The sequence below is a fragment of the Telmatherina bonti genome (assembly GCF_933228915.1).
Source record: "Telmatherina bonti genome assembly, chromosome: 9".
Lineage (NCBI taxonomy): Eukaryota > Metazoa > Chordata > Actinopteri > Atheriniformes > Telmatherinidae > Telmatherina > Telmatherina bonti.
This window is the reverse complement of record NC_136627.1, coordinates 9,117,008-9,129,050: the sequence shown is the minus strand read 5'-3', so window position 1 is coordinate 9,129,050 and position 12,043 is coordinate 9,117,008. Positions and strand designations below refer to the sequence as shown.

General features: G+C 41.4%; 1 protein-coding gene across 1 annotated transcript; it reads left to right on the top strand.

Moving 5' to 3' along the window:
- Window positions 1-304: 304 nt before the first annotated feature.
- Window positions 305-4,977, top strand: LOC306760824 (tapasin-related protein-like). The gene is made up of 8 exons (XM_079246823.1): window positions 305-400; window positions 492-671; window positions 743-1,018; window positions 1,100-1,429; window positions 3,798-4,145; window positions 4,235-4,327; window positions 4,403-4,422; window positions 4,517-4,977. The coding sequence occupies exons 1-8, from the start codon at window positions 355-357 to the stop codon at window positions 4,529-4,531; spliced, it is 1,308 nt and encodes a 435-aa protein (XP_079102949.1). The 5' UTR covers window positions 305-354; the 3' UTR covers window positions 4,532-4,977.
- The last annotated feature ends 7,066 nt before the right edge of the window (window positions 4,978-12,043 follow it).

Sequence of the window (12,043 nt, the reverse complement as noted above, 5' to 3'; positions counted from 1 at the left end):
GTCCGCTTCAGGAGCGTCCAGTTGCTGTTTAATGTCTGCGGACATTTTCACAGCGACGCTTCTGGACAGAGTCGGTACTGCAGCTGGGTGACGGCGTCAATGGAAGATCCCGTTTAATTCACGTTGAAACGCTGTTTGCAAAAACTGCAGCAAGAAAAGAAATTTAACCACTGCTGCTGTAATGTTTTACATTTAAAGGATATGTGTTAATGTATTACCATTATAGTTTCTGTTTGTCACGTGATGCGAGCAGAAGGCAAAGCATTTTTTCTATTCCTCTGAAGTGAAAGTGAAAGTATGAGAAGCGATTCAAACAACAAGAATCAAGGTGGGAATCACGAATGATCAGGCAACATGGGATCCCTGTTGAAGATCCTGATTTACTTTTACCTCTGTACAGGTATGCTTGTGATTTAATTGTTATGTTATTATTTTATCAATGTGATTTTTGAGTTTGTGTTTGGTCAGTAAGTTGACTGTGTTTGACACAGGTGTGCAGGGATCCATCCATCGGATACCATGGCTGGCTTGTCAGTTCACCGATGAGCTTGTGTCTTTGAACAGCGAGGGACACATTGTGACTCAGCTTGTCTCCAGAGAGGCTATGTTGCAGTTTGGTCAGAATGGAGACGCACCTGTTAATCCACAGGCCATCACTTTTCTGATCACAGGTCAGTTTCTTCATCCTACATGAGGAGAGATAGAAAACTGTGATGTTTAGTTCATTTTTATCTTCTTCTAGGATCCAAATTGGACCTGCGGAAACATCTGGAAGGGGTGGAGGTAGAACAGCTGGAGTGTATGCTGCGTAGGTACAGTACAGAGGGCATCCATGTCCGATGGCCAGTCCAAGGAGCCCAGGGGTATAACCACTGGTACACCGCCACTCTCAAACACAGCAAGGGCCTTTTCACCATCACCGGTTTCCTCAGACAACCATCTGACCAACCTGCACCAGGACAGCAGGACTACCACAGCTGGCCTGCTATCGCTGACAGAGAGATCCTCACTACAACAGGTAGAGTACACAGCATCACGTTCTGATCCACAGGACATCAGGACCTGTCCTCATATCTACATGTGTCTCTGTGACCTGTAGTTGCCATGGTGATCAAGTCACAGACTCCGTCATTGAAAGCTGGGCTGAGGTCACAGCAGAAGCTTCACTGCCTTTTTGACGTTGACCACCGAGGACCGAACATCTCAGTGGAGTGGCACCAGCAGCGCCGTGGAGAGAGGACGAAACTCTTCAGCCACACCAGCCGAACTGGGCAAACTGAGGGAGCCGGGGTTGCAGTGAAGGCCCTTGAAAGAGGAGATGCCTCCTACACCCTCCCTTTCACCAAGATGAGCAGTGAAGGAACCTACATATGTTCCGTGTCTGTGATTCCACTTTTTACAAGTGTAGATATTAATCTGCAGATCGAAGGTGAGTGACAAGTTTAAACTCATGACATAAAAATGAATAAATGATGTTAAATGAGGAAACTTTCAACTTATTTTTTATGGTTTTAGCTTTCATGTTTGAGTAAAAATCCAATCAGAGCTGGCTGCAGTTTCAGTTTCCACCACTAGATGTCACTGTAGCCCCAACAGTCGTGACCCTTCACAACAGGATGGGTTGTTTCTTCAGTGTTTTTACATACGAGACACTTGTCTGGATCTGTTTCAGATGATGACTGCTGTGCTACAGTTCTACGGTGGAAACATGAAGCTAGACTGCTGACTGCCTTTGACATACGCATGCAAAATGTATAAAAATGTATATTTTTCAGTTTCACTCCATGGTTTCTCACTGCAAATTTAATATTGTTTCAGCCTCCTCTACTTTTTTACTTTCCTTCCAACTTGGATTTTTCACATGTTTAAAATTTATATATGCAGTTTCAAATGCAGCCATGTGCAGCTTGGTTGACACCATTAAACTCACCTTATGCCTGCTGCTTTTGGGTTGTAGACAAAATGATTAAACCCCCACTTCAGTTTAGGTTTATTAATAAAATGTACATACAAGCTTCTGTTTGCAATAAAGAAATCAAGGAAGAACCATTTAAAAAGCTCAACACAACTAAGTGTATTTCCCCAATTCAACAGAAAATGCTTCTTTTAATGACTGTTTTAATTTCCTGATACTTGATTCATCTTGCCCTCCACATGCTGCCAGAGAAGGCAAAGCAGCCCAGAGCATCACTGATCCACTTCCATGCTTCGCTGTAGGGAAGGTGTGTTCAGTGTTTGCTTCATTTTTCCTTCCCCAGACATACCGCTGAGCCATGGGCCTGAAAAGTTCCAGTTGTGTTTCATTGCTCCACGGAACAGCAGCTAAGAACCTCATCGGCTTATTTGTGTCGTGTTGAGCAGATTGGAAACAACTTCCTTGTACTTTTGGGTCGATAATGATGTACGTCGTGGACTTTGGTTATGGCGCCCTTCAGCATGTTGTGTGCGCCTTACTTTGGAAACTAATACCTCGGCCTGCTGCCACCAAGTTTTGCTGCTGGTCTTTTAGAGTCAGTTGAGGGGTTTGTGACCACCTGCCTCCTCAGAAATCTGTTAGCAGCCATTGATAGCTTCCGCTTTCTGCCACATATACGTATTTCAGCCACTGTTCAGTGAACTGAAAACTTGCAGACTGTGCTTCTAACTGTATCTTTAGAAACATTTGATGCCTTTTTGCACCGTTCTCCTTGTTGATGCAAAGCAATGATGTATCCTCTGACAGTTTTGGATTATTCTCTTGACTTCTCATCTCCTAATTATAACTACTCACAAAAGAAGCCATGAAAGGAAAGTGAAGGATGCTTCTACTGATCAGGCCACAACAAAACCCTACGAAAAACAAACTGATCTGTTAGAAATCTCAGAGGCAGAGGAGAAATGAATATGTATACAAAACGCTAAGAAATAAACTCTTTCCACATTGCCTGAGGAAAATAGTACAGTCCAATTAGGCACCAGCCCTTCAAGAGAACTGGCACTCCTTTCATTGGCAGGCCAGGTAATTCCCACAGAAATCCCCCAGAAACTCGTAACACACATAGTGCCATAACTTAACTCCACTAGTCCATAATTATGTCAAATTTGGCTAATAAAATGTTAAATGTTAGGAGAAAGGTTAAAGGTTTGTTCGTCTGACTTTAAATGAGAGAACACTCAACAAAATTGGTTGTGGATGGGTTTTATACCAATCTGCTCTGCCAATAATCCATCACCCATATTCATTTCTTGCAAAAATAACTAGCGATTTGACTTTAACATGTTATAACGATAATTACAGAAAGATTAATGTGTTAAAAAAATTAAAGCAATAAATCACGGAACGTATATCAGTGCATAATTTCCTAGTACACCAATTACAGTGATGCACACTGTGGACTTCTTCTAAAAACCTAGCAATTTGGTGCTATATTTAGCCATTTTTCAGACCCCTGAATCAACTCTATTTAAAAAAAAGCCATATTCTTCCAGTGTTATTGAAGAAATTTTATCAGAAAATTTCAGCTAAATATCATTGTTTATTCTTCCCTTACTTAAACTCAAGGGGTTCATGTCTCAGTCTTCATCTTGTGTTAATTCTCATGTCATTACTTCATAAATTCATTTTCTTACATTAGAATTAATGTCGCTGCAGCAGCGACTGATGTTCTGGTCATTTTCTAACAAAGCTTAAGAAGATTCTCAGTTTAAGAAAACCACTGCTTCTTCCCTAAAATTTAGAAAATTAATATTCTTTTGTGCTTCAGACTTGTATTTCTATCATTTCATACGTGCAGTTAAAGTTCTCCTCTCCCCCTCAGAGCCCCCTCGTGTCTCCATCAACGTCGGACCTGTCTTGACGCTGCAGGACGGCGGTGAGCAGAAGGTGGTTTGTGAGGCAGACAGCTACTACCCTCTGGATGTGGAGATAGTTTGGTACGAGCAGGATCCATCAGCGTCCAGTCAGCGTGTCGGCGCTCCTCTCCCGAAGGTGCTGCAGAACATCCTGCTGTCCAGCCACAAACACAACCAGGACTCCACCTACACGGTGTCGGCATTTTTCTACCTCCAGGCTTCACTGAAAGCTTCGGGGAGGCAGTTCACCTGCAGCGTCTCCCATCAGTCTCTGAGGATGCCCATCAGGAAAAGCTTCATCCTCCGTGTTGAAGGTATGAGGCGAATGCCTGGTTACGCTGCAGTACTGTGAGCGACCAACTGGTGGCAGCAGAGGTTCACATCTGCTGTGTTTTCTCTGCAGAACCAGGCAGCTGGATGTTTACCCTCCTTGTAGGCTTTGTTTTGGTCTCTCTCTTGGTAGTTCTGGTTGTGATGCTGCACCAGCTGCACTTAGGTGAGGGAAAGGGTAATTTTTAACAAACAAGGCGTTGCTGTTCATAAGATTAACTCTCATTTATTGTCTCTACAGGAAGAAGGAAGATGATAGAGGTAATCTGAAAGAAATCTTTGTATATCAATGCATGTTATTTTGTGAGTAACTTTGTTTTAATCAGTGTGGGTTTTTTTTGTCTGTCCTGAGCAGAAGAAACCGTACTGAGCGTTAGAGGTGCGAGAAGAACCAGCAGGGACGACAGACTGTTGCCTCGCCTCCTCCTCCGTCGGTCTTTTTACTGAAGAAAGATGTTTGCTTTAGGTCTTCAGGTGATTTTGGGTTTCTGTGAAACTTGAGCTGCTGAAAAACTTGATGATAAAGTAAATGACTCGTACATCACTGCAGCCATCCCAGTTTAATCCAGCCATGTGGTGGCTTTGACCACAGCTGGTGACTCAGGTGGTGCACCTGCACAGGTGATCTACTGATGGAAGGTTGTGCAAAAACAAGCCGAAGTATTGATATTTTAAAATGTCAGATCCTCACCATCCTCAATGAACATGCAAGATTGGGTGTTTATTTTTCTGAATGTTGTACGTTTTTATAATGAACTTCTCATTGGCTGAGGCTAAAAACAAAAATGATTTGAAGCATCAGATCTAAATGTCACTGAAAAGAACCAATCAATAGATGTAATAAAAAAGGTGAAACACCTATTATTGCATGAATAAATTTGAAAACAACTCAATCTTTAAGGGAATAAATGGATGAAAATGAGCTGTTCTTGGTGTACAAAAAGAGTCTGATTGTAATTTTTCATCTGTTTGTGATTTATTTTGGCAGAAATTAGATTTCTTTAAAGGAAGGTAAAACACAAATAAAGTTTGGGTTGACATAATAATATGCTTTTGCGCATCTCTTTTCAGTGTGACTAATGAATTTTTTTTTCACTTCTTGGAGAAAATATCCAGACATATTTGTTTGTCTGCTGCATCACTAAGCAACATTTAGTAATACAGAAACATTTACTTTTGTTTTTTTTTGTTTTTTTTTAAATACATTACATACTACACATCACATTTCTTTCACTTTTAATAAAAATGTTGTAGTTTAAAACAAGTAACTCCATTGTCTTTTCTAAGAAATAAAGAAAACAGAGAGATCATAGTAGCTGTTAATTTGCAGTAGACTGCAACCTATCCAGGATGGACCTTGCCTCTCACCTGATAATAATAAAGTGTTGCAAAGTTGTGGATGGAACAAAAACCAAACAGCGGGATTTTGAACTGAATTCTGAACTAAACTGGGAGCTCTGGGCAAATGTCAGATAGATTTGTAGATCATCTGCATAGAAATAGAATGAGACAGTATGACGATATCACAGAACAACATGTACAAAGAAAATAGAACAGGGCCCAGAATGAAACCCTGTGGCACACCAGATGACAGCAGAAGTGGAGAGGAGAGATTGTTGACTATGGAGAAAGATCTGTTGTTAGGATGACAGATGACTGTATGATCAGATGGAACGGTCCACTGTGACAAATGCTCCAGTAAGGTACTATTGAACTGCAAAAACTATTACTCTTGAAAGTAACCTACGATAAACAAAACTTATTTTATTAGTTTTTTATGTGTCGTGGAAAGAGAAAATGCCAACCTGCACTCCCTCTGGAGTTCATATATCTACAGACCAGTGCTGTCTGCTAAATATCGTCAACATCACTCCACCCAGCACAGGTAATGGAGTGTCTTGGAGCTGAATTAGTTTGCTGAGTCATGATCTTTGTCATTTTAACAGTCCCGTCTCTGATGTAATTTGCAGAGAGTGACATGCTTCTCATTTTCAGAACTATTTCATTATTGTTTTACATTCACTGATATCTGAATGAGTCGTTTTGTGTGTGTGTCTGTTCATGGAAGCCTTTCCATGCCTTACCACTTCTTCAGCTGCAGGGGTAGACAGGTTTGGAGACTTGATCCATCTCTTTAAAGTGTGTTTGCATTGCTGAGTTTGTTCCGTCTTTACAGACGATGTCTTTTGCTGTTTCCTTATTTATTGCCCGATTCAAGCAAACAGGTAAGCCCAAATGTTTAGCGGTGAATGAATCCGTTTATGCAGACTTACACTATTTTCCCTTAAAGCCAGTGCAGAAGGCCCAGAGAGACACATGTTAAAAGCTCTGTTAGGAAGTAGAAGAAATAATCATTTTTATTGTGTAATGGGTCATTTAAGGTTTTGTTTTGTTTAAAAGGAACCAGATAGAAGCCAACATTAAAGCCTGCAGCAGATGCTTCCAGGGCATCTTTAAATCAACTCTTTGAATATTTTACACCTACAGTAAACAATGTGGAAAAAGTTAAGTCAAAGCTGTTTGCAAAGCTTTAAAATGTTCTACTCTCAGTAGAAACAACAAATAAAATGTGCTTCTAAAACTTGCAGAATGTTGCTGCTTGTGTCTGCTGTCGGCTTCTATGTGGACCGATGAAGAGGAACGTTTAGATACCAGTCAGGTTTACGGAGATGTTTGGTTTTCTCAAGGATGGTTTGATTGTGTAATTTTTTTATTTTTTTTTTTATTTAATCATCATTTAAGACAAAACAAATTAAATTCTCTTGGACACATTTGGATGGATAGAATAGACTATGTGTAATGAAATAAAGGTGCTCAGTCAGTATAGATCAAATGGGCATAGTAAAAACTATAACAGACATTAACAGTAGAATGAATTGAGGGGGTTTTTAGTGCACAAATAATATTATTCACAGTTTTTGGGAGCAGCTCTTAAGACTAAAACCACATAAGCAGCCTCTGTCCTTCACTTTTACAAGTGGTTGGTTGTTTAATACACTAAATGTGCTATATTTTCTGTGGCTTTTAACAAAAAAAAGAAACATGTAAAAATGATCAAGTATGAATTTACACTGTTTTAAATGCAGATGTAAGTGTGTGATATACTTCATTTGTGTCCAAAAGTAAGTGAAAACATCAACAAAGAGAAGTCATGTGTGAAATAAACAATTTAACCAGTTCATGAGTCAATCCTTCACAGTCTGTCAAGAAGAATGGGAAGAAAAGTCCAGTCTTTTTAAACTCTAGTCTTTGTTTGATCCTTTTTGTATGTTCATTATTTAATACTTTGTGATATGTCAAAATTATTGTAGCCTTCTTCTTCCATTTGGAGGCGAAAGACGAGAATCAGACCATAGAGTGATGCAAAAATGCCTCAGAAATTGTATTTAATTGACACTTTGGCATTAATGAGTTAGCCAAGTTCAAATTTTTACCATTAAATGGTCAAGGTTGAGGTGGAGGTGAGGACCTAAATGCAGGAAATGGGAGCCAGAGATGCCGAGTCAGGACTTTTATTCCAATATCAAAAAAAGGTTACGCAGACACAGGAGGACAGGACTAAACACATGCAAACACAAGCAATGGGCCAGCAACTGGGAACAGAAACCAAGGGGTTTAAATACTGAGAAACAGAACAAGACACAGGTGAAATGGATGTAACAAACAAGACTAGGTGAATCTAATGAACTGGAACAAACTATGACTTCACACACTGCTGCATCAGTTCTGTGTAACCACTGCAGTTTTATGCAATCGCAGATCTGACTGTGAGTCATTGGTTTGTGGGACACGAGATGCATTCAGGTGGGTTGGTTTCACCGTAGATAAACTAAAACACTCACCTGCAATCCCTGTATGGTGAAACAGTCCCGCAAACATCGTGCTCAGTGAACTGCTGGAGGATGATTAATTGCACATCAAGCTGTATCCGCTTTTGACAGCTTCTTATTTATGACATCATGTCTGCAGACCTGCTGCTACATGTCAAGAAAAAGCATGACTGACTGAGGTGGATGAATCAAGAGCAGCATGTGCTTTTATTTCTCATAAACATTTGTCCGGTTATAGTTTCACAATCTGACTCCACCAGTTAGGACTGTGACGTTACAGCGCCCTCATAAAACTGCCACGAGGACAGTATTTTCAGCCACAACATATTTTTTGCATAAACGAGACCAACCATTAAACATTTTGACATAAATCCCAGTAGAAACCCCAATTCAACACACAAGGTTTACATATTTGTGTAGTTTTCTTGTAATACCAATACAGAATTAGATGCTTGATGTTCGTTATTACATTCATGTAATCCTGAGCATTAACAAACCTGAAACCACCTCTGTTTTCCTCACAGCATTGAACAATCCTGACTGTTGTCTCCAGCAGGTTCATAGATCTGTTATGCATAATGTGGTGACATCACATGTAGGCTTGAACGGATTTGAAAAACAAACAAAAAAAAAAAACCCCAAAAAAAAGAAATATAAATGTAAAAATCTATTTCTAACATGAAATGGATGGCCTTAAATATGAACTGCTATATGTTATAATGGGCTCGACACATGAGGGAGAGACATTGCCTCTTCGTTCATTCATTTCAATGGAACTTGCGTGATGAGGGGAAAATCACTGCCCTCATCCAGTCAAGCGAAGTGACATTCGTGCACATGAAAGTTTGCTCTCGTTCACATCGACGTGGATCAACCTTGAGGCCATGAAATGATGATGTTCACCGAGCGTTTTGCTTGCTTGTATAATGGGACAAACCCAGGGTGTCTTTTCTGTACAGTAGAGTCAACAGCAAGACTTCTGTCAACTCAAGCAAAATTTTCTGACTCTTCATCCTTGATGCCTTGTCTGTCACAAACTTCTTGAAAAAAAGGTCAAATTCCCTCCATTATAAGGGTAATTAGAGGGCGCCATCAATGAGGGTGACCAGTGGGGGCGATCCCGGTATGCCATTTGAGAGAACCAACCCAGAGCGCCATAAAACAAGAGCTGAGAGTGCGATCCGAAAGTGCGATCCGAAAGTGCGATCCGAAAGTGCGATCCGAAAGTGCGATCCGAGAGTGCGACCCGAGAGTGCGACCCGAGAGTGCGACCCGAGAGTGCGATCCGAGAGTGCGATCCGAGAGTGCGACCCGAGAGTGCGACCCGAGAGTGCGATCCGAGAGTTCGACCCGAGAGTGCGATCCGAGAGTTCGACCCGAGAGTGCGACCTGAGAGTGCGATCTGAGAGTGCGATCCGAGAGTGCAATCCGAGAGTGCAATCCGTCATTGTGATTTGAGAGTGCGATCTGAGAGACAATGGGACAATGTGAGCTGAGAGCGTGATCCAAAAGCACGACCTGAGAGCTAGATCTGAGAGTGAAACGTGTGCCAGTATTGTTGCTCTTTGTCGCATCCCTGGGTTTCATCAGGTGGAAATGAATTTTTAACTGTTGCTGTTGTTTGTCATCACCATGTCGAGCCTATTACATGGAGATAAAATTGATATATGAACGGCTTCACTTACTTCAACATACAACTTTGTAGACAAACACACACATTCATGCAGGCAGGCACACATGAACCAGCAGAGAACGCATGTCAGACCGTTTATGGCTTCAACTACCTGAAAGTCAGATTTTGTTTGCTCTTCCAGGGAGGTGAAGATGGGAACATTCATTTCATGCTGAGAAATGCTCAAACAGATTATTGATGGGAAGGGGAGGAGCCAAAACAGAGTTCCACTTTAAAATCCTGCTTGTTCCCCAACATTTCCTATCCCAGCTTTAATTTGACAATTCCCTGTGATAGATGCGCCACAGCCTCCTACTCAGGCAGCTGTCTTTTGCCTCATGTTTTCAGATGGGCGATAGTCTATGTGTCTGTGGAGTCAGACGACCAACCACTGGCAAAATAAGCACTGCATAACCAGTGCCAGGGCATAGGCTTCCAGTTTGCAGAGCCAACCCCACGAATCCAGGCTGTTCGCTGGTGTTTATTTATGGGAAAGCAATGAAAACAAATTCCCTGGCTTCTCTCCTCTTCAAATCAAATAGTCAAACACACAAAACTCTATCGTTCTAAGTTTCCTGGTAAAGATGACTCTCCATGGTAATTTCAACGGACAATGGAAAGCTTTCTGACTGTCTCCGGTAGTTATGGGTATGTGCAAGGGTTGAATGTATATATTACAAAAACCTATGAAAATCATTTATTTAATAGACCTGTTACGGCTGCCTGTATTGCTTTTCAGTCTACTAATTCTGAACCTTCAGCTGGGATTCCTGCTCAAACACAGCTCTGATTGCTGCCTCCTATTTTGAGGCCATTCCTGGCCTGTTCTTGCCTCGTCTTCCCCCATTGGATAATAGATCTGTATTGGTCCATATGTACACCTGCCCGCAGGTCTTTCTTTTGTGCGGCTCAGTTGCCCTGGCTGAGTCTGGATCATAACAAGACCCATTTATTAATTTTTGCATCCATCCTATGCGTATAATCAAAATGGAATGGGAGGAAGCCAAGCCGCAAAGTGAAACATGCTATTTGTTCGTATTTAACGATGAAATTATAGCTAACACAGACAGCTGTGTTTTTGACTGATCAAATCATCGAGACAAAGAACCTGGGGTCATAGAGTGGTTTGGGTCTTTTATTTTCATACACCCTCTCCCGGACAAAGCCGGGGATGATCAGTCTTGATGTTTTTTTTAAGCAGTTCTTTAACTCCAATGAGGCTTCGCAGCAAATGACCGGCGAAGCCTCAGCACCCGCCCTCAACGCAGGCTTTTTAGCTGTTGTCCTGGCACTTGTGGGCCTTGTCAATCCAGTCTTCCCAGTGGACAGTCCTTCGCAGGATAAGCACTTGTTTGGTAAACTCCAACAATAGTAGCGTGTCTGGGTGGAGAGGAGTGGTTGTGATGTTGACTGGGAGCTTGAGCTATCTTCCCAGGTTGGCTTGAAGTTTCTAAACTGGTTTATATTAAACTTTTTTTGCCTAATTTACAATATGCCTTAATAACTTTGAAAACTCTGGCACCTAAAGAGTTAAACCAGTTTATCCACATCTGTGAGAGTGAGGTAATTTAGCAGGAAATTAGTTTCATCATGGTGGTTATCTTTTCTCCCATGAGGTTCACAGTAGCCTTCAGATCCTGATGCATCCTCAGTGTGACGGTTTAAGTCCCTGCAACCAAACCACTGACCACACACTTAACTACTGGATTCATAATGATGATCCATGCAAAGTTGGTGGAAAATTTCCTGCATGAGTGTGTTTAGGAGCATGTGCCCGTTGGTTTTTCTTTTCATCCATTTGTGGCTTCAGCTCTTTTTTTTTCCTTCTCTCTTCCTGATCCATCTGCCCCGAGTTCAACGCAGAGCTGACAGCGCAGCCTCTAAGTTCATCCAATAATAAACAGCCGACTGTCAGCTTCTCGTCACCTGAAGTGTTGTTACGGATCTGGAATGACACCCGGTTGTGATTTTCAACAAGAAGAGTGTTTGGAAAAGAGAAACGGCTAATTGCCGTAACAGATCTCACTGACAGACCTTGACAATCCAAACTCACTGCACTGCCAGTTCCTCTGCTGAGGCCAGGTTGCGTGAAATTTCAGCACAGCATAATAAAATAAATAAATAAATAAAATAGATGCAGCAGCCTGACACCATGAGGTCAGTGTCTGTTCTGGCTAACATCGAACTCCTGTCAGCCAACAGCTACATGCGCCTCGGGTTTCATACTGAAACATCATAGATGCACAAGAATGAGAGTGATTTGATTTGATTTATAAAAGCCTCAAAACTGACATTTAAGTCAGTTCATAAAACATGGATGTGTCATTGAATAGCTATGTAGATAGAACACGCAACATGTTGGATGAAAGAAAGCTGGTCC

Coding starts and splice junctions, on each gene's coding strand:
- LOC306760824 (XM_079246823.1), top strand. CDS start 355: ATGGGATCCCTGTTGAAGATCCTGATTTACTTTTACCTCTGTACAG. Junction 4,146..4,234: donor CTTCATCCTCCGTGTTGAAG/GTATGAGGCGAA, acceptor TTTTCTCTGCAG/AACCAGGCAGCTGGATGTTT. Junction 4,328..4,402: donor GCTGCACCAGCTGCACTTAG/GTGAGGGAAAGG, acceptor TTGTCTCTACAG/GAAGAAGGAAGATGATAGAG.